The sequence below is a fragment of the Mytilus galloprovincialis genome, chromosome 9, assembly GCF_965363235.1.
Source record: "Mytilus galloprovincialis chromosome 9, xbMytGall1.hap1.1, whole genome shotgun sequence".
NCBI classification, from domain to species: domain Eukaryota; kingdom Metazoa; phylum Mollusca; class Bivalvia; order Mytilida; family Mytilidae; genus Mytilus; species Mytilus galloprovincialis.
The window spans coordinates 78498507-78522439 of NC_134846.1; the positions used below are offsets into that span (position 1 = coordinate 78498507).

Genomic DNA, 23933 nt, shown 5'->3' on the forward strand with positions numbered 1-23933 from the left:
TACATACATTAGGCCGTTAGTTGTCTAGCTTCAATTTATTAACATTTGTCATTTTGGCGTCTTTGATAGCTGACTATGCAGTATGGGCTTTGCTCATTGTTGCAGGCCGTACGGTTATATAGTTGTTAATTTCTGTGTCATTTGATCTTTTGTGGAGCTTTGTCTTATTAGCAATCATACCACATTTTCTTTTTTATGTTTGTAGGTAACGTGTATTACACTTACCTTACTAGACTAGCAATATTTAAAGTTGCATAAGAACCCCCTATCCCCTCAAAAAAGTAAAATCTAAAACCCATCACTAACAAGGATAGATATTACGTCCACAGTCTGATCAAATTGGTATTTATACACGCTTTAAAGATAAACGTCCCAGTGGCGGATCTAAACAATTTCATAAGTGGGGGCCCACTGACTGCCTAAGAGGGGGGCCTATCCGGTCATGACTCAGTGATTCTCCAATAATCAACCAAATGTTTCCCATAAACGGGGGGGGGGGGGGGGGGGGGGGGCTGGATCAGCCTCTGCGTACCACCCCCTTTTACCTTACAAGTATGGAAAAAATGAATTATTAATTAGCGTTATTTCCAAAATCATAACTCACTAGAACAAATCTCGCCAACTACACTATCATTGCGTGTTACGCTCCTAATAACAGGAGTCAAAACTTTCGATCTGAACAAAAACGACAAACATCTGCAGTTTACATGAACACGAATTAGCGTGATATAACAATAAGATGAGTTCACTCGCCTATATGTACGAACTTGTGATAATTAAAAAAAAAGCAATCATATTGTCCAGCTCTTCCTCTACTACCCAAAACGAGAATAAAGAACGATCGGATCTTTTTAATTCAGTAACACATGTCTAAAGAATTTTCATTTATTTACCTTCAAACAAAAATAACGGATCAACAAGTTTTTGTGCTAAACATGTCAAAGGTGTACGAAAAATCAGCCTTTTAATGTATTTAGCCCTAATATAAATTAATGTACCATTTATAGTATACATGTACTCTCTAGACAGTTCACAAGCAAACACAAAAGTCGTTACATTCATTGAAAATTACTTATTGGCAAGCAATGAAAATGAAGTATTAATAACTCGTTCGAATGACCTAGGTGACAATTATGAATAATAGATAATGTTTAATGTTATCTGTACCTTCCTGCATGTTGATAACACCTGGAGAATAACCCATTATCAAGATAACAATGTAAAACATGGCTTTAGGTTAAACATAAATATAGAGCATCTCGCTGAAGGTGTAAGTCTCTTATCAGACGTCCATCGACCTTCATATTTCATTGCCTTGTCATTATATACTTACACTTTAAAATTCAAATATTAAAAGTATGTCACGAATCTAGATAGATTTGGCCAATAATCAAAATATATTGACAGATTTCTCGTCTAACAGTATGTAATTAGAGTTGCAGTGATTGCCTTCAGCTGATTTGTGAACTGTCTGTGGGATAATACAACTAAAAAATAAGGAGGAGTTAACCGCGTGCTTATATCAAAATTACATAGGACAAATTTAATATTATGAACATTTGGGATTGACTTATGTATTGTTATTCAATAGAGCACGCCTGATTGTAATTTCTAATTTATAAGTAATTTCCTATGTATATTAAAATTTCTTGGTGATGTTGACTATTTGGACGGGTGGAATATAATTTCCAATGCTTTCGCCCACCTGTTAGATACTTGCATACTTAAAGGAATCACCCGTGTTGAGATTTTACAACAGATTACGGATGTACGTTATATTTGTCTGGATGTAGAAAAAGTGAGAATGCAGGTGTGTTTACATGAAATATTAACCTTCACAGCAACTTTAATTGTGTCTCTAAATGTGATTGAAAGTTCAACATTGGTAAGTTATTTTCTTTACATATAACTGGTAATTAACGTCATAAATATAATGTAAAATATTTGAAGTAACATAAAATATTCAATTTTTGAGTGCATCGCTTACTTGAAGAACGAACTATCAGTACAGATTAACCGACATATATAATTTAGTGTTTATTAATTAGGTGTTTTTTCCTGGTAATCTCCAGAAAACTATGAATCTTAATTTAAAATTAATTACACCGAAGGTAATCTTCGATGCTGATAATTATATTTCATTTTAGGATAGTGTTTATTGGTAATGTGATGGTATAATTGTTTTTGCTATTTTGGAATAGTTCGTGACTTCCGAATACATTTCCAGTCAAAAACTCATTAACAGGTGCTGTTTCTGAATAGGTTAGGTGTCATTAGTTCAAACGAATGAAAAATAACGCTCATCCTGTAGACATTTCTCATTAATCATTAAAAAATAGGAAAAATATGAAGCATTACTTCAAATATCAGGAAGTGTAATTGGCGATAATCGTAACTGTTTTACTAACACCACGACTGAAGGGAATGTTGCGTAAACTATTTTTAGAGAACATCTTGCGCGTGTTCTGTTTTTTCTTATATCTACAGAAATTATACTAATTATCTTGTTTACTTACTTAGTCTATAATTACTACTACTATGTTTTTACGTAAAACTGATAGGAGCTCTACACACATCCTGTTTAACCTTCACGCTGTGTCACGGGTTTTAGCAACTTTCTACTTCATTTTTAACGAAGCATATTTCCCCAAAAACCAATTTAAGTGTATTGCCGATGGAAATGATCAGGAAATAGGAACTACCAACATGTCTGTTCTATTCGCAATCTGACGATTATTAAAATAAACATCACCAATTGATTAAAAGAAATACTCTATATCATAAATAATTATTGATAAAATATCTAGTGTAATGAAATTTATCTTTGATATGTTTTTTTTTTTACCAACTGATACGTCTTTTTAGCAGACGTCATTAATAGTACGTGCGCGTAAACTCATTTCTCAAAGCTGTATTCCATTGATAAAAGTCCTCAATGACCCTTTCCCTCGCTCAAGGATTTAATTTACGTTTCAATTCAAATCAATTTCAATTTTAGTGAAATGGTTTTTACGTCCGAGACATCTGAATAGGGAAACAGCTCAATGAATAATTTCAAAGTACATTTTAAAAACTATTTGTATACAAATGACTGTGAGTGGAATGTTTCTTTTCTTTAGAAAGTTTGAATTTAATGACAACAGAACACACAGAAACTCTAGCGTTTAAAAAAAAAAGAAAATTAGAGAAGATTTTTCTAAGTAACATCGGTTTATACCCAGTCTTTTTTAGGCGAAGTTTAACGGAATAAATAATAATGCTAGATGATATATAATATTTTATAGTTGTGTTTATAGTTAATAGTTATTGCTTTATTTAATTTGATATTTCAGTTTTTCAGTTCACTAAAAATAATTTGGGTTCACGCTTTTTTCTTAAAAACTGAAAACTTGTTTGAAAATAGGATTTCTTTCAAGGATACTACTTAATCAAAGGCATATTTATATTTATAGTATGCCATTATTATCTGGTGTCTTTGATGGTTTATTTTATAGTGAATACTACAAACAGTCAAACTAAAATTTCCCATGAAACATATCTATAGTTTGAATCCATGCATGTAATGTTAAAACATAATATCTTTTTCAAAAGATCCCCTTACTACACTTCCCCCATCTGAAAGTAAATCCCATGTTTTGGAGGAGAGTCCGTTATTGCTCAGCTGAATGTATAAGTACACAGCCACGTTTGGCAGAACCGACTCAAATCTTAGGAAGGTTCTATCGGACTGTGGCCTGTTTATACAATGCAACATTTCTAACCCTGTCAATCATGTCAATTATGCCCTTAAAATTTCCGTTGGCAGTTTGAATTCGTGGTCAAACATAATTAAAATTAGTTATCTTAGGCAAATAATACTAGAATTTTTTACACGATGTGACAAAAAGTTTACCTATTATGTCCTTCTTTGGTAAGCGGTATTATAATGAAGATTTGTCGACAGTTTATTGTGTTAGTCCAATAATAAGCACCTTTATCATGCACGCAACTTTCCGGAAAATAGTGGAAAGACTTGACTATATATGTAACAGACATATAGCAATATCAGTTAGAAAGATGGAAGGGTAGTTAATTCATAGAAAGAAATTTGAAGTACTATACGTATATTTGGTATCAATGGAACTTTATCAGTAATATTGCTGTGAGGGAAAAAAGGGTTTGAGCTCCAATAGTTGGTCCGTTGTTCACAAATATAGTCCCTAGTGTTGACATTGGGTAACTTGCCATTAATTTTTATACCCCTTCCAAATTTATTTCTCCATGTTTAATGCCTCAAATTGCAAGAAGGGGGATGAAATTACACTAAGAAAATTTGGGTTCAGAATTTTAAAGGAAAGTAGTGATTTGGTCCAGCTGAAAAAGGTTGAAAATTAGCACTTCGGAAGCTGTCAAAAGATTTCATAAAATTGTCCATATTTTGAGTTAGAGCCGATGAAGTTTTCTATAATTTTGATATAATTTGTCCCAAAAGTAGTACAACACACTGTAAAAATTTTATTGAGAAAGCGCAGGTGGGATTTTTTTAATTTTCATTTATCTTCTAAAAGAAATGCACTACGAAATAATTGTGGTCTCGGACAAGTTATAGTCGAGGCAAACATTTGATGCAACATATATAGCTAATTTTAGGATTTTCAGTTTATAAACTATTTTTAGTCTGACACTCTGTAAGTGCCTTGAACGAAATGTTAGAGCAAAATGTCAAACATCTGATATCAAGAGGCAACACTTGAAAAGAATAAAAATACATGAGGTTGAAAAAATGCGACCAACATACTGTTAATAGTCAGATAAATGGTGATTGATTTTTGTAGTTAACCCTCTAACCGAAATTTTTGGCATTTTGACGGGTTGTTGCATTACTGCTCATTTTCTGTAAACTAATTTGATGCAGATTATTTAGTTAAGACATACATCCTTCTTGTAGTACATTCTCAAAATTACACAAACACGTCAGGCAGCAATGTCGATGACCGATTTACTGGTTAGTGTACTAGTACTGTCAAGTCGTCATTTAGAGACTACTAATCGAACACGTAACAAACTTGGATATATACTGTTCATGTTGTATGCTTTAATTGACCTTTCTAACTCTTTTGATTCAAGCCTCACTGATAAGTCTATTATAGACGAAACGCGCGCCTGTCGTACACACTTATTTATAATGAGTTTATAAATGTCCTTTTGGTATCGTTCGCTTCTGTTTATTATCTATCTAGTATACAACCTGTTTATTTAAACAAGTACAACACTATAAGTACTTTTGAGGGATATAGGACGTTGTGCAACAAACAATTATTGAGGGATCTGTAGTAAAAAAAAACCACTAAGTCTTTAATACCCAAAAGCAAATGTTAAGATAATTATAGTTATTTGACCTACTTTATTATTAGATGTAAATGACCGGAGTTGATAATTATAGGTATTAATTGCTGCATATTTAAAGTGACTATGAAGGTAAAACTCTTACTTATTTATATAATTACAACGTCATAGGCTATATATATTTGTTGACTAGAATCAATATTTTTTCCAGATGTTTCATCCTTAAATATGCATATACATTTGTATTTCCTTCCAGGTTTCAATTCCTTTGCTAATTAGTTTGAATCTTATTTCGGAAAACATGTTAACGTATTTTAAATGCAGATATATGTTTAAAATAGTTTTGACATGTGTTTGTCGATGATAAAATCTACAAGTTCAGCTTATGAATGAAATATTTTATCCTGAAGAAATCGACATTTTAAGATTTCTATCATCTGACTTCGCTGTAGATGTCAGGAATTTGTCCTGAGGACGCGTGTCTCTCCTAATCCTTCACTGTTATTATTTTATATATCTGATAATAATATATGAAAAAAGTAAAAAAAAATATTTGCTTTATTCAAATAGTTGACGATTTAATTAAAGATGATAGCTTGAGTTGGATGTGTACGGATTGATAGTTTAGTCTTAGTTGCATGATTTTTTTTATTAGTTGTTAGTGACTTTGAACTAGCAGTCAGATAACTGCGAGTACTCTCAGATCTGTTCATAGTGTCTTTTGGTGTCGGGATGTATAAGTACCGGGCCACGTCCACTTGTATTTTTGTCCATCTGATGAGTGAAGCCTTTTTCAACTGATTTTTATAGTTCGTTCTTATGTTGTACTGTTACACCACTGTCCCAGGTTAGGGGGAGGGTTGGGATCCCGCTTACATGTTGAACCCCGCCACATTATTTATGTATGTGCCTGTCCCAAGTGAGAGGCCTGTAATTCAGTGGTTGTCGTTTGTTTATGTGTTACATATTTGTTTTTCGTTCATTTTTTTTTTACATAAATGAGGCCGTTAGTTTTCTCGTTTGAATGGTTTTACATTGTCTTATCGGGGCCTTTTATAGCTGACTATGCGGTATGGGCTTTGCTCATTGTTGAAGGTTGTACGGTGACCTATAGTTGTTAATATCTGTGTCATTTTGGTCTTTTGTGGATAGTTGTCTCATTGGCAATCATACCACATCTACTTTTTTATATTGATGTCTTGAATAAGATACCTTATCACTACTTCAAACATTTTATTCTAATTGTATGGCCACTGTGTCCCAAAAGATATTTACTGATCATAACACATTAATGAAGTGGACAATCTGTAGATGTAATAAAAAATTCGTGCGTCCGAAGTGATTTTCTTGATTTACCTCCATCAGGTACACTCCACCCAAATATATGAAATTCATGGATTTATAAATATATAGATTCATAAGGAGCTTGACTAGGTATATAAGTTATTTGGCATTGGGGAGGGCTTTTTCTTTATAATCAATTTGTTTAGTTTTAAATAGAGAAAAAAGGTTTCAGGTGTATTCGACCACACGGTATGAGTAACTTAGTTTTTCTCATTGTTGAAGGCCGTGCGGTTGCCTATAATTGATTATACATCCACTTTATTTGAAATTCGATGGCTAGTTGTGTCATTGGCAATCATACCACAACTTATTTTTTTCATATTATAATAAGGTAGTCAACTGTATGAATTTTGTGTATTCTATTTCAAAAGGGTACTTTCTGCATTTTGATTGGTTATATCATTGTTGTTAATGTCTAGTGTCAAATATTTCACGCATATTGGAACGAGAACGAATTAACAATTAATGTAATAGATATATTCTGTGTAGATATATTCTGAAAAGTGGATCGAACGAGATGAAGGGTGTGAATTTCGACTTTCACATCTAATGAAAAACAGCGTTCAATGAAGTTTAAATATAGAAAAAAAATAATAATCGTAAGAAAAGAAAACTTGACCCGCAGTTTTATATTTTTCGTGTATAAAGTGATATGGAGTAAAAGTCAACAAAAATGAGACAGCTATCCATCAGAAGGACAGAATGTCCATAAATAAACATCTATTAGTCACCTTATAAGGTTCCGTAGGACGAGATGGGATCTACTTCAAAGTTCTCAACAGATTTATACATTCTTCTGGCATTCAAACCTCTCGTGACTACAAGTAAAATAATCCTTTGGGAAATTCGAAGGTATACACGTTTCTGTCTATGCCATTTTATTCTTAGCTTTCTATTGTGTTCCTAATTGAATTAAAATAATATCAGATGAAATCTAACAGTTAAATAACCAACCATGAATGCGTATACATTAACAATTTCTAAAATTAAATTTCTAAATGCTATCAGACTATTTGAATGTACGTTTTAATTGCAAAAAACAGTTATGGTAATATTTTTAACAATTACTTCAAAATGTCAGGAGGCACAACACAACGATTCTAGTTGTAATTGTAGAATTACCTCTTTATGGAAAATCAAACACCAGTTTTATTGAAAAGATATTTAAAAGTCAAATTCAATTTTTGCAATTACGAGTTTTTCATTTGGGTAGTAATAAACTAGACTTATTTGATTAACGTAATATAATTATCCTGTCTATATATAGCTCCTGTCTGTTTGGTTTTTAAAATTGATTTAAAACGGTTTTTATAAATGTCAACTGGTGATGGTATTAAAGACAATTTGGTCCCTTTAATTCGAAAATCATAGCAGATTTAAGAATTACAAATCGTTGAAATAACACCCTCCAACAGTTCATAAGACAAGTATTTCGTACATTAATAACGCTTTGTACTTATAAATACAATCATAGCTAGGCTCCCTAGAATCTTTGGTGGGGACATCAATGTTCTACGGTTGCATTCTTCTATTTTTTTTAATATTAATATTCTTATTTTTCAGGATATAGACAGCAAACGAACAGTTAACAGAATGATCCAGAAAGCTAATACTTCTTTAGACAATCTTCTGTCCAGTAAATTATTAAGTGACAATTATAGCACGTGGTCTGCTTGGTCTAGATGTAACAGAAGGTGTGAACAAACTCGGAAACGGACATGTATGCATCACAAAGTATGTGGTGATACAATCGTCAAAGACAAACAAAAGTGTGTAAGAAAGACTGGTACTTGTAACTCTTTATCGTACAAAGTTATAGGCTACAGAAGGAGAAACAGATTGATAGAGGAACTTTTATATGACTTGTTATATGATACATGGTCCAATTGGGGAAGGTGTACTCGTGCGTGTAAGCGAAGACGGAATAGAAAATGTAAAGAATCCGATATATGCGGTAGTAGTTATATACAAGAAGAAAAGAAATGCCGACCACGAAGGACGTCTTGTAAAAAGTTAACACTTAATCCGTTTTATTCTTCATCTGAAAAACAAAGTAAACATAGACGTAAATCAGGTTTTAAAGATCGCGAGCCATCAAGACCAAGACCGAAAGGTACGTAGTTTTAAACGACAGGTATATTTTATATTTTCCTTACTTTTGGATTTCGAAAACAAAAATGTGGTAGTAACTAAGGAACTTTATTAACTTGAAACATGATTATTGTTCCACTTTGCTGATTTTGTTATAAAAATAAAACCAATGACCAGTGTTTATTTCATCTAAAACGCAATATCCAAAATACAAGAAAAATAATGAAATTCGTGCTGTTCCAGATGGGCTCACATACCTATCACTAAAATTGAAAGATTCTAAAAGATTAATATTGTTGAGCATAGCATATAAGCCATTGCCTATAAACATATTATGGAAACATTGTAGTATATTATTTATCCGTGGTCACAATGGGTTCGGCCAAAACATGTATTGGTTTGAGACCTTTTCATGAGCCAACAAAATACCATCGAATTCATGTGCTTTGACTTTGGGCCAAATAAGAAACAAAAACCTATGCATTTTCTTTTTTAAAAAAACGAGCGATTCTCAGGATTTATCATCTTTTGTGCTAGCCATATTCCTGAATTTATTGGAATATCTTCGATATCAACCGTTGTCATTTTGATACCAAGGAGAAATGTAAGCATCTGAACACTTGCAATATTGTTTCGAACATTATGTTTACATTTCGAAACGCCACAACTCTCTCCAAAATAATCGATGGTTCTATTTTTTTTAATCTCAAGCAGGCATGGGATAAAGCAAATTTGTAATTGTAATGCATGGTAATTGCATTACATTTTCCCAAGTAATTGCATGTAATGTGTAATGCAGCAATTTTTGCTCAGCCGACATATGGATAATGTAAATTTTTGACATACATTTCGTTAAACTCCATTGAGAAATATCATGGGGCAAAGCGCTTTTAATGTCGATTCTCCGTGAAATTGTTCAGACTGACTTTAAAATTATCGATCTGCGTTTAATTTCGAACTTTTTGGACATATTCCTGTAGTTCACCGACCGAAACGATGCATTTGTGTCCTTGTATTACTAGCGATATTTTACAACAAATGGAATTGTTAAACAACCTTGACTGGCTATACAGTCCTTGCACGGTCGGCCCTGGCTTGCGCCTTTTTGGGTAGACATGCTATCGCGGTCTTCGATCTTTAAATACCGGAAAAGTTGTCTGATCCACTGTAAATTAATCGAGTGTGAATTCGGATGACAGGTGATACATGTATGTACATAGCAGAAGACTCTTTTTTTCTGACAAGGATATTGAACAGTCTGCTATATAAATGGACTTTTTAACAGGTCAAATATTCACATTTTGTTCTTTGACGAACTTACTTCACTAGTATCGAACAATGTACAGCAAACAGTGAAACATGATTGCGGAACTAAGAATTTAGTAGCATAGATTTTAAAGGCTAGTCGTCTGATATGTTTTATATATATTTAGCAAAAGTTTGCACTGAAACTTGGTGCAGAAAAAAAAAATTGGTCCGTTGGTGTTATTGTTCCGATACAGATTAGGTTGTTGATAAGTAAGCATTTATTCTGTGAATTTAACAAATCAAAAATACCTGAGTACATAAAATTAAGAATACCTATTATTATTAAACATGTAAGCAACACACGCCCTATATTTTATCTGTATAATTTTTCTGCGACAATGCAGATATTAATGGGCTGGATAATTATTTTCTTTGTTATCCGCACAGTATTGCATAAAACACAAATAAACAGTCTTAACAAACCTACGTCCAGACTGCATATAAATGGAACGCAATACGCAAGTGCCACACCTTCAATTGTAAAAGTAATTTATACATTCAGACATATTGCTGTTTATATCTAATAACATATACCATCAAAGAAAATTAAATTACGGCAATGTCAGACCGGTTATTTCTCCGATTCATAATATTAATTGTAGATAAATGATTTCTCGCCAAAGTGACGTTCATGACTTTCCGCTATTAACTCGGTAATAACTAGTTCCTCGATATTGATCTGAAATCGAAAAATACCCTATGATTGATCACCCTAAAACAAATACGTATGGTCCTGTGTTAGATAACGTGGTAAAATGTCTATAAATGTCTGACCCGATTTATTTAATAAACTCAAGATTTATAGACATACGACGTTGGTATGTCTTGAGTGAAAACGTTTTGATATACAAATGGCTATTTAAAATTACATTACAGATATATACGAGGGACTGGCTGACTACAAATCAGTATGGAATTGTACCTGCTACTAAATTGAATCACTGCTGTGCAAAAAAAAATAAAATCTCAGTTCAAATTTGAAACAGTAGTTTTTGTATACGGTCACAAAATTTTGGCGGTATTCATGATGCTGTCGTTTGTTGTATCTATAATAGTTCCATAAGACAACTTAGGTTTTAGTTAACTGAACATTCTGAGAGAAAACAAACCCACAAAAGCGACAAAGGCATTATACATAGAGCTTTTTTTAATTATGGAAATTTGAACTTTCTTTTTTAAGGTTTTCCGTTTGAATTCCTAAATTTAAATGATCAACGCATCCACTATAAATTAAAAAGGGACCGAAGAGTGTCCTGAACCAGACATTCTAAATACTAATTTTGATTTTCACTGATATTCACTTCATACGGTGTTTAAATCTTTGACTTTAGATTAATAATAAATAGATTAGCTTTTATTGCTGTTCTTCATCTAAAAGTCAACTCGGAGCAAATCAAATCTCTCACCTAATTGCAAATTAAAGACGGGTCCTAGCACCGGTTGCAACAATATTCTTCGCAAAAATAATTTGAGTATAGACTTGAGTTTAAACATATTTATTTATAGTGGATTGGGAAACAAGTTTTGCAACTTATATTAATCCGTTTCCACTTTGCGGGTGCGAGTGCTGCCTTGTAGCGGCATTAACTACTCTTTTTCGAAATCTACAAGGTGTCTTTAATGTGTAAGAGATATGGCTTTTTCTTAACACGGGTCAGCCATTTTTCGTCCCCTTCCGACGGACTATCATCGTTTCATGAAGACCATACTTGCAGATGGTGTCAAGGGAGAGCCGAAAATTGAGTTTCTGAATTTTTCATCCCTAAACGGGAATCGAACCAAGAACCTTTGTGTTAGTAGTCCGATGCACTAACCACTACACCACGGCTTTGTAAGACGTAGCACCAACAACTCGGGCCCGGTCAAAAAGAACATATTGGAGAGTAGAACATATTTGATTATACACGTACTGGAAACATTTGTCGAGTCTAATGTGCTGGAATGACTTAAACCGACGTTTACTAGATAATGATTGAAGTTTTAAACGGCTTTGACTGGCTATACAGCCCTAGTTTACTAAATGTCAGAAAGCGATGTTTTTATATAAGTTTTATCTCTTACTGTTTTCGAGATTATGAAGATAATGGTTTCTGAGGTTTGCTCAAATAACCGTACGTTCATACAATTCTATGTAGCATTTTTTTCCCTTTCATGTCATGAAACATTAGTTTCAAATTATGCTAGAGTCTTAGCCGGGTTTTACTTGTAAAATTGCAATCCAACAACATCAATAGACCAGCAATCAGAGACCTTGCTGTGTTTTTTTAAAAAGCCAACAATCAGAGACCTTGCTTTTTTTTTTACAAAAAAAAAAAAACAAAAAAAAAAAAACAGCAATCAGAGACATGTCTGTGTGTACGAAAAGCCAGCAATCAGAGACCTTGCTGTGTCTACAAAAAACCAACAATCAGAAACCTTGCTGTGTTTTCAAAAAGCCAACAATCAGAGACCTTGCTGTATTTACGAAAAACCAGCAATCAGAGACCTAGCTGTGTTTACAAAAAGCCAGCAATCAGAGACCTTGCTTTGTTTAAAGTGCTTAGAAACTTCATTACACAAACCAAGAATGTTGAAATGTATAGATCAAAATTCTATCAATACAGAAAAAAAGTAATTAATATCAGTACAGGTTGCTCAGAATAACGGGAAGGTGGAAAGTAATTAAAAGATGATATTTGATGTAAAACGTCAATTTAAATTACCAAATTATTTATATCTTCTGCTTAAAACCGCATCAAACACTTATATAATAGTAATCCGTTTGAAGGTTTTGTTAATCGTCTTTTTATACCTACTGAACAGAACAGGAAGAACCGACGGCTATCGTACACAAGGAATCCGAAACTACCGATGATTTAACGATCAAATAGCTGCTATTGATTTGGTCTTATTAAAAAATTGTTTCAGAAGCAGTATTATACTTCCCGTGTGGAACCGATAGATTGTCGTTTTAATATAAAACGGTCAATTGTTGATATATAAAATACATACTGGTGACCAACCATACCATTTCTACTGCACCATATGCGCATTTCAAAATTACCGTCTCTACATTCATGCTCAAGGCGAAATAATTTGAAAATTCAAAACCTTATTAAAATTTGAAGTGCTGATATAACCAAAAAAAATAAGACCAGGATGTCTAGCAGAACCACATAAAAGAATCAGAGCTATGCTTGAGGAAGATTGTTCAATAATTTACATAGTTTTCTAAAGATATATAACAGCAAATTTAAAAAAAACTAGAGGTTCTCAAGAGCCTGTGTCGCTCACCTTGGTCTATATGCATATTAAACAATGGACACAGATAAATTCATGACAAAATTGTGTTTTGGTGATCATGATGTGTTTGTAGATCTTACTTTACTGGACATTCTTCTTGCTACAATTATCTCTATCTATAATGAACTTGGCCCCGTAATTACAGTGGAAAATATATTCTAAAAATTTTTAAAAAAATTATGAAAATTGTTAAAAAATGACTATAAAGGGCAATAACTCTTTAAGGGGTAAACTGACAATTTTGGTCATGTCTTGACTTATTTGTAGATCTTACTTTGCTGAACATTATTGCTGTTTACAGTTTATCTCTATCTATTATAATATTCAAGATAATAACCAAAAACTGCAAAATTTCCTTAAAATTACAAATTCTGGGGCAGCAACCCAACAACAGGTTGTCTATTTTGTCTGAAAATTTAGGGCAGATAAATCTTGACCTGATTAACACATTATCCCCTGTCAGATTTGCTCTAAATGCGTTGGTTTCAGAGATATAAGCCAAAATCTACATTTTACTCCTATGTATAATTTTTAGCCATGGAGGCCATCTTTGTTGGTTGGCAGGTTCATGCCACACATTTTTAAAACTAGATACCCAATGTGGCCAAGTTTGGTTAAATGTGGCCCAGTAGTTTCAGAGAAGAAGATTTTTTAAAAGAATACTAAAATTTTAGAAAAATGGTTAAAAATTGACTATAAAGGGCAATAACTCCGTAATGGGTCAACTGACAATTTTGGTCATGTTGACTTATTTGTAGATCTTAGTAGTAATACTTTGCTGAACATTATTGCTGTTTACAGTTTATCTCTATCTATAATAATATTCAAGATAATAAGCAAAAACTGCAAAATTTCCTTAAAATTACTAATTCAGGGGCAGCAACCCAACAACGGGTTGTCCGATTAGTCTGAAAATTTCAAGTCAGATAGATCTTCACCTAATAGATTATTTTACCCCATGTCAGATTTGCTCTAAATGCTTTGGTTATAGAGTTATAAGCCAAAATCTACATTTTACCCCTATGTTCTATTTTAAGCCATGGCGGTCATCTTGGTTGGTTGGCTGGGTCACGCCACACATTTTTCAAACTAGACACCCCAATGATGATTGTGGCCAAATTTTGATTAATTTGGCCCAGTAGTTTCAGAGGAGAAGATTTTTGTAAAAGATTACCAGATTTACGAAAAATGGTTAAAAATTGACTATAAAGGGCAATGACTTCTAAAGGGGTCAACTGACCATTTCGGTCATGTTGACTTATTTGTAAATCTTACTTTGCTGACCATTATTGCTGTTTGAATAATATTCAAGATAATAACCAAAAAAAGTAAAATTTCCTTAAAATTACTAATTTAGGGGCAGCAACCCAACAACGGGTTGTCCGATTCATCTGAACATTTCAGGGAAGATAGATCTTGACCTGATGAGCAATTTTACCCCATGTCAGATTTGCTCTAAATGCTTTGGTTTTTGAGTTATAAGCCAAAAACTGCATTTTACCCCTATGTTGTATGTTCACCGGACACATTTTTTAAACTAGATACCCCAATGATGATTGTGGCCAAGTTTTGATTAATTTGGCCAAGTAGTTTCAGAGGAGAAGAATTTTGTAAAGTTAACGACGACGGACGCCGGACGCAAAGTGATGGGGAAAGCTCACTTGGTCCTTCGGGCCAGGTGATCTAAAAACAAGACCTATATTTGCATGCCATTACATAAGTTCTGAGTTACAACTGTAAATGGATTCATTACAGACGAAACGGAAGATCTGTTATAAACACCAGATTCCTAAAATCATTAAGTTATAACGTCACCCACTAAAATGCATGTTTCAAAAATTGCATATGTAAAATAAATGCATTTAGTAAATAAATATTATCTGCCATAATATTTTTAATGATCAAATTGTTTTTCTAATAGCTCTAGAATTTTATAAAAGCTGTTTTAATAACCCGGAGCGATTAAAAGAGTCTTTAGTTACGTTTTCTTCTTTACAATCTTATTTTCTTTGGTAAGAAATTAAGGATTGATTTTGTCCCAAGTAAATACGTAAGTGAGACATTCCTAGAAATTTTGTACAGCAAGTTCAAAATGAGATGCGTGATAACTATAACTATGAAGAAATCAAACACTTTTAACGTAAAGATATGCATACCATGATAAACAAAGGGGTTTGAAATCCTCGAAAATTGGTATCCAACGAATATTACTGAATTCACAGTAAATATTTACTTAGTATGATTTAGCTTATATAAGTGGCCTTCAAGTTTTTTTTAAAGTTTTAAGAATGACCTATTATCAAGTCTCTAGCGTACATCTTGGTCTGATGAAAATCTTTAAAACACTGCAGTCATTCTTGATGGAATGTGATCTCTCCTTCTCTGAAAAAAAAAAAAATACTCCTTGGAGAAAATGTCAAAATTGACAACACTGTTAGATATATGCAAATTTTATTGTTTACTCACGAGAAGTCGAGACAACTGTAACAATTATATCATATCTACATTTTTCGTTCAATTCAACAATGTCGAAACTGGTTTGTTTAGTACCCTTTTGGGATTCCAAAAAAGGCAACACTGCTAGCTTTAGACTACTGTACCAATAGGTTAGATTTCATTATAATTAGTTGCATGATGTATTTTTACGTCGACTTGAAAGGTTGTCATCTAGTTTATGATGTATATCTTTCTATGTAGTTCTTTGCATCAATAAATATTTAAAATAGACTGTACAGAGCTTCAGATGTTAAAAGGATGACACCGTTGCTTGTCACACAAAAACATGTTTTGTTTTGTACATGTTAACTGCGAAATAGCTACGATATATTTTCTCAGTTGTTCGCAAAAACATTGAAAAATCAATTGTATGTTGACATTGTCTTTTTGAAAATAAGTAAATTCTGTCTTTCATTTTGAAGGTGACAAGTCGAAAACCCATTCCACTATTATATCATCAACGCTAGAGGACATGAAAGGTCGGTGCGGAGTACGTAGTGGCGGATCTTACAGAATAGTAGGGGGTAAAGAGGCCACACCTTACAGCTGGCCGTGGCAGGTAAATCATTATGATAAAACTATCATTATATATATATATATCAAAGATGAAGAGCATGATATTGTCAAAAATACTCCTAAATTTACACGGTTTGCATGATAACCACAAAAAACACTTTTTACGCAAATCATTTATTATATTTAAAAAAAAATCATGTTATTCGGTATAACTTGAACAGTGGTTAGGAAATCTGTATATTTAACGTAAAGAGACAAGAGATACATGATAGATAAAATATTATAAAGTTGAATGAAACGTGCATTGCTTTAATCTCGAAAGTCTATTTTACTCATCATTCATATTGTATTCTAACACTTCTTCATTAGTCAGAACTAATTTTAAGTGTAAAGGAATCAAAAACCCGATTTGATCCTTGTCAGGCTAATTATGGTATTTATTACTTATAAGTCTAAAATAGATAGTAGTAAACGGCAATGAGACAACACCCCCAAGAAAGCGCAAGTGTTAACACACAGATCGTAAGCGAGGGTGCATAAGGAGAAGGGAAAAGTTTTTTTTATTTATTAAAACTGAAAATAAAACCGTTATGTTTTTAACACTCTTAAAAATATTATATCGCAATACTACAATCTCATCTTTAAAATTGTGAGTGCCGATTATTGTTACACTTCCGCAATATTAATTTGACCCGTGTTTTCTCACTTTCTAACTTGGTCAGATATTTTGAAATATTTGTATTTAAATTGTAAATGAATGCATTTAATTTGATAATCAGCACTTTTTTCCTATTTATATGATTGTATCCTGTAATCAGCAAACCATTGCACAAATAACAGCTATACAAATACATGTTTGCTTATTTGTGCTTGTACAAATAAAGTCTCCTGTTACTGCGCTTCCATGTTGAGTAAGCGGTATTGTGAATATCATTTATCTGCGTAACAATCTATTTTGGGTTACTCATCGCGCTATGTGGATGTCTCTGAAAAATCAGAAACAATGATTTGAATATAAACTACACCACTATAACTGAAACGCAAGTGCCGGCAATAAATTGTAGAATAAAAAAACAATTTTTGTATATAAATATCGGAAATATTAAATATAACTTTCCTAAATTAAATGTTTCAGGTTGCAATTTTAACAAGATGGAAAGAACAATATTGTGGAGGGACCCTTATTGCCCCTGGATGGGTGTTAACGGCAGCACATTGTATTAGAAAACGCGGTAAACGACGGAGGGTAATTGTCAGAATAGGAGAACACGATATGCGTTTAGTAGAAGGAAGGGAAGTTGACCTGCGTCTTGATAGTGATTACCCACATCACAACTTTGATTACGAAACAATAACCAACGACATTGCTTTGCTAAAACTCAAGAAACCAGAAAAAGTAAAGAATAACGTGGAGTACGCATGTCTACCAGAGGAAGGAGAAGACATTCCAGACCAAACAATGTGTATGACAGTTGGATGGGGAAAGGAAAAAAATACGCATCTTTTCGGATCGACTGTTTTACAAGAAGCTGAAGTTCCTATTGTTAACAAGAAGAAATGTCGGAAGGCATTCGACTACAAGATAACTGAGAAACAGATATGCGCGGGCTACAAAAAAGGCGGGATAGATTCGTGTGCTGGTGACAGTGGAGGCCCACTTTTATGCCCAAAGAATATTAACGGTACAACGCGATGGATTGTCTACGGTGTAACAAGTTACGGGGAAGGGTGTGGTCAGAAGGGTAAATACGGTATTTATACAAACGTTTCACATTATATTCGTTGGATCAACAAAATTATAAAACAGAATGAAAAACCGTAAAATGTGTATGCATGAGTAATAAAAAGAACATCACATGCAAGGAGACAGAGAAGGGTTAAACGAGTCATTAACTCTCATTACATGCTACTAAGGATAATTTTTGAAGATAAAAAAGATCAAACCCAAACCTTTGATTAATAGTGATAAGATACGTTACAGTTCATACGGGTATTTTAAAAGGCAGCAAAGAGACTAACGTGTGCGTATGTTTGAACATGTGATAGAAGAAGATTTTCAATGTTTCTATATTTGTTGAATGTTGAACAAATCAAACGGGTTAACTGATTTTATTGCATTTATTACTAATGGTATTAATGAACTATGATTATTAACTGTACAGAAGAGAAAACATGATATTATAAGTGTGGAATGATAAGTAATGTGTCAAACTCATACTGTTTTAACAACTTTAAACCATGTAAATAACGAACATAGACCCCTGTTGAAAGGGGAATGATATTATATGATTTATATGAACACATTCCTATGGTTTACGCATTTACTGCATCTTTAGTTTAGTATTGTCCAGAGCCCCACAAGTGACAAAATATCTAAAAAAGCAACCAAGTCTTTAGTTGTTTCATATATTTTTCAACTCCCTCAGGAAAAGTTGACTTTGACTGTTGTGTTAACGTCCTATCTGGTTGTATACCTCTGTAACTGTTTCGGTAAACGTGGCTCTCAATATTAGGCTGTTCGCGATTCTGATGTAGATAAATACAGAAAAGCGCTTTGGACGTACGCATAAATAAAGTGTTGTTTTAATTGTTTAGTTCATCCAAACTATTATCTATCTGTCCAACTTGTGGGATTTCGTTACATTTCCCTAGAAGACATTTATCTTATCAGTAAAGACAAACGTATAACATTAAAAAATATACTTTTTGACTAAAATAACCTTTAAAATAATGTTACATGAGCGCATAACTAATTTGATATTTTCTTTTGAGACAAGAAAAAGATACTTTAGATTGTCAAAGGACCTACACCGCGTTAACATGATGATTAACTTTGAATAATCTATCCCAATTTAGTTACAACGATGAAAACAATTTATATGACGTTACCTGCAAATATTGAAATCATTTTATATAAGAGGAAACACATTTATAATAATCGACTAGTCAAGCTCTCGGGGGGGGGGGGGGGATACAAAAGCCCACCTGTATATGTAAAAAACATTATTGGTAGGTCTTGATCATACGTTTGATAAAAATACTCGAAACAAGATTTTACATTTGCTGATGTCGTCTCTGTATATTAAATGTTGTAATTAATTTGTATTTTTGATTATATTTTATGTTTGAATTGTACGAATGTGAGAACCAAGAATAAACATTATGAATGCTCATTTTCACTCACTATAATTTTAATTTCGTTGAATAAAGTAATACATTCAAATAATGCATAACTCTATTTTCAGAATCGTATGACAGTTATAACATATCACGAGTTTAGTAAAAGTAAAACCTTACTATTATTGTAGATAAAACACAGCAAAGTTATTTTACTCCTTCATCCCATTTGTGCCCTTTGAACGAAATTACAAACGTAAAATATCCAACGACTGGGCGTTTACTAGTCAAAGTTTTATTGCTAGGTCATACATGTGGAAAATTATTCGTTACATATTGAAAATTACTGGTAAATTAAAGAATAACTTTAATATATATAAAACTAGTAATTATTATATTGCAATTTAGAACTACATATTGGCATTTCACTTAAACAAACTTGAACAGAACGTATCAGCGATGTCACAATGAAATAGTATTAACAAAAATACCAAACTCCAAGTTATATTCAAAAATAGAGAATTCCATAAAAACTTACAAAATCAAACGTAAAACTATATCAAGCAACAAAATGAACGAAAAACAACTGATATATTCCGTTATGGTACTGGCATTTTCTGCAGAATTATTATAGGTTAAACAAGGTTTTATAGCTAGCCAAATATCACACTTTATGACAGTTGTTATTGTTCCGTTATATTAACTAAAACGGGTGAGCAACGCAAATATACATAATTATTTTTTTATGATAGCAATCTGTCGGGAGAAGTGATCAGCTTTGTCGTAATATGCACGAGGAAATTAATTTCTGTCATGCGTAAACAATAGAACGAGTATCGACTATCCACAAGAATAAAACACACTTTCAAGGTAGACCTTGCCAGAACCTCGTACAAGGCAATATACATATTCTAGCAAACTCTGGACAAAAGCCTGTAAAGAACAATTTAAAACTCAACTTGCATATTCCGAATTGAATCACCTGATTCTAAATGAACACTATCTATCTTTTAAAACTTAATATTTGCTTAACCTATGCTTATTTATTAAGTTATACTAGTATGTAAAACATGTATATGTATATGTTTAAAGATTCTTTACATAACAGTTTCTCTATTACATGTATCTGTGCAGTCTTTGCTTAACATTATGGTGACGAAATGTGTTACAAAATATGTTTCCACAAATTTAAAGTCTTGATAAAAGTAAGATATGTAGTGTGTGAGAATGTATGAATGAAATAATCGTCCATTAATACAAGAAACTCGAATGATTTGTTTTTTTTTTTATTTGTGTCCATGTAAAAATTCAATACAAAATACGTGTGCAGAACAAAACTTACTATATATATATAATATTGGAACGCGTGTGGTTTAATTATAAATAAAACTGAATAAAACACAAAGTAAAACACTGCTGTATGATTGATTATTAATCGGAAAATTATGGGCATGGAATTGTTTATTGAAAATGTCTCGGTCCTAAATGTGCTTGAATCTATTTGTACTGCATTCCTGTAATGTAATGGTGTTATTTTAGTGTTATATTTAACTTTGCCATACAAGTGTGAGTTTTGGCTAGCCACAAAACCAGGTTCAATCCACTATTTTTTTCTTAAAATGTCCTGTACCAAGTCAGAAAAATGGCAGTTGCTATCTTATTTCGTTTCTGTGAGTATTGCATTGACGTTTGTTTTTGTTCACTTCAGTGTTTCTGTTCTTGTATAGTTGTTTTCCTGTTATAGTTGATTTGTTTACTACGGTTTCAGTTTGTAACCCGGATTTGTTCTCTCTCAATCGATTTATGAATTTCGAATAGCGGTATACTACTGTTGCCTTTATTTATACAATTCTAAAATTATGAAGTAGTTAGATTTTTTTGCCCATGTCAAGTAAATTTATAGTATCTTAATATTAGAAGATAATATTCCAAAATTACAGTCTTGCTTCTTTAAAACTCAATTTAATATGCACATACACGTGTTTAGTACAATGTTTTTATGAACTGATAAAAAAATTAATAAAAAAAACGTGTTTTTTCCTTTTGAAAATTCAAAACGAAACTTTTATAACGAATAACTGTAATCTCTTTGGTTGATCGTTATGGAATACCGTTTCACAGATGATATCGGATATGATCTTTATGTCGTTACTACAATACCCTTCCCTTTTCACGAATGTGACCTACCGAATCAGACTATTTACCGGATTTGTAATAATATAAGCAACATATGGAGCAGGATCTACTTACCCTTCCGAAGCACCTGAGATCACCCCAGTTTTTGGGTGGATTCGTGTTGCTTAGTCTTTAGTTTTCTATGTTGCGTGTTCTGTACTATTATTTGTCTGTCTTTTCAATTCTAGCCATGGCCTTGTCAGTTTATTTTCAATCTTTAAGTTTGACTGTCCCTCTGGTATCTTTCGTCCATCTTTTAAAGGGATATTAGGCCACACCAATTTAATTTCTTGTTCTACGGCCTTTTGAACCCCAAAAATTGAGGCGAGCGAGCGATTTGAAAATTTTAATAGAAAGATATTTAATTTGAAATTTTTTGAGGCGAAGCTAGTAGTAAAGGCGAGCGATCATAATGTTTTTGTAAACATAAAATAGTAGGTTTTGACAATGTTAAAACTCAATTTATCACTTGTACTTTGACATTTCTTTAAGTTGTTTAAAATATGATGTATTTCTCCTCTTTTTGAGTCAAAAAATCAAAATTTTCAAAGGTTTTGTATAGTAGCAAGGCCTTTTACACAGGGCTTTGATCCAGACCAAACAGCAAGCTTTAAGGATCCCCACAATTATAAGTGTACACAATTCGAACAGGAAAACCAACTATCTAATTTATTTATCCAAAAGGAAAAATATTAATGAACCACATCAACAAACGATAACTGCTGAACGACAGGTGCATAAACATGCAGCGGCTATGTATAGTTTTGTTTCGCCAGCATGCAATATAATTGCAGTTGAAGGCAAATCCTTCTGAAGTTCTTTGTACTTTATTCTAACAACGAACATTTGTTGATAGGGAATATAAGAAAGGGGGAAAGAAACTAATGTTCTGTACATGTATTTCCGCTTTATACCGAAGCATTCCCACGCGAAGTGGGATAAATTGGTTTCATGCTGAAACAAATATTCTCACAGATATTTACACAGTATTATGGGGTGCTTATAGGTTTAAAATCGTTATAAACAGGTTAGAATGTGATTCTAAAAAACAAATGTTGATATCTTTTTATAATATTTACAAAAAAAAAAAAAAAAAAAAAAAAAAACGGTGCGGGAAATGGACATGATTACATTTCCGGATGCGGGAAGTGGGAATATATATATATATATATATATAAAAAAAAAACTGTTTTAGAAAATAGGTGCGGGCGGGTCCGTCGAACAAGGAATTAAATTGGTGTGGCCTTACAGATCTAATCTAAAGTATGATATTTTTGTTTAATCATTTATGAATCTGAAATTGTAAAACATGCAGTATGGTTCAATTTTGTCAAATTAAGTTAAGAATTGGTGACTTTCTGTTTTGACTTTTCCTCGGAGTAAAGTATTTTTATGATTTTATTTTTTTCAAAATCTAAATGTTCTCTTTTAAAAGAGGGACGAAAGATACAGAGGGACAGTCAAACTCATAAATCGACAATAAACTGACAACGCCATGGCTAAAAATGAAAAGGACAAACAGACAAACAATAGTAGACATAACACAACATAGAAAACTAAAGAATAAACAACACGAACCCCACCAAAAACTAGGGGTGATCTCAGGTGCTCCGGAAGGGTAAGCAGATCCTGCTCCACATGTGGTTCCCGTCGTGTTGCTTATGAGATAAAAAATCCGGTAAATAGTCTAATTCGGTCGGTCATATTTATGAAAGGGAAGGGGACTGTAGTTACGACGTAAGGAACATATCTGATATCATTTGTGAAGCGGTTATTCCATTAGGTTCAACCAAAACGTGATGGCGTCTGTAAAATTTACGAAGAGATGATTTCAACTTCACCATGTGGAACTCTTGATTTAATAGCTTCCTTGTGAGCAACAACCCTCTATCAAGAAAATCATGGTAGGAAATGCAAGCACGGGAATATGGTATCAATTGGGAGATATATACACCGTATGCAGGTGCTGCTGGAGTGTTGCTACTTAGAAATGGAAAAGTCACAATTGGAAAGCTGAAATCATCTCTTTTGTCATTGTTAATTTCTAGATGTAAGTCAAGATATGAGACCGACTTAACTGTATCTGTTGGATCCTTTATCTCTAATTCAATGGGATAGATGCATTCGACATAGTCACCAAATTTTGAATTATTTAGTGAAAGAACATCATCTATATAGCGGAAAGTAGAGTTAAAGGTTAAATTACACAAAAAAACATTTAAATTCCGTTTCATCTCCTCTTCGAGTAAGTGTTCTACTACTAATATATCAGTGCTTCT

The 23933-nt window shown here is 32.8% G+C and overlaps 1 protein-coding gene across 1 annotated transcript; it reads left to right on the plus strand.

The window, feature by feature from the left end:
- Positions 1 to 1283: 1283 nt before the first annotated feature.
- LOC143046045 (serine protease hepsin-like) lies at positions 1284 to 19535 on the plus strand. The gene is made up of 4 exons (XM_076219007.1): positions 1284 to 1885; positions 8233 to 8782; positions 16269 to 16405; positions 17498 to 19535. The coding sequence occupies exons 1-4, from the start codon at positions 1805 to 1807 to the stop codon at positions 18182 to 18184; spliced, it is 1455 nt and encodes a 484-aa protein (XP_076075122.1). The 5' UTR covers positions 1284 to 1804; the 3' UTR covers positions 18185 to 19535.
- The last annotated feature ends 4398 nt before the right edge of the window (positions 19536 to 23933 follow it).

Bases quoted from the DNA above. Each gene is read 5' to 3' on its own strand.
- LOC143046045 (XM_076219007.1), top strand. From the start codon at position 1,805: ATGCAGGTGTGTTTACATGAAATATTAACCTTCACAGCAACTTTAATT. The intron at 1,886-8,232 runs GTAAGTTATTTT...CTTATTTTTCAG, and splicing joins TGATTGAAAGTTCAACATTG to GATATAGACAGCAAACGAAC. The intron at 8,783-16,268 runs GTACGTAGTTTT...TTCATTTTGAAG, and splicing joins ATCAAGACCAAGACCGAAAG to GTGACAAGTCGAAAACCCAT.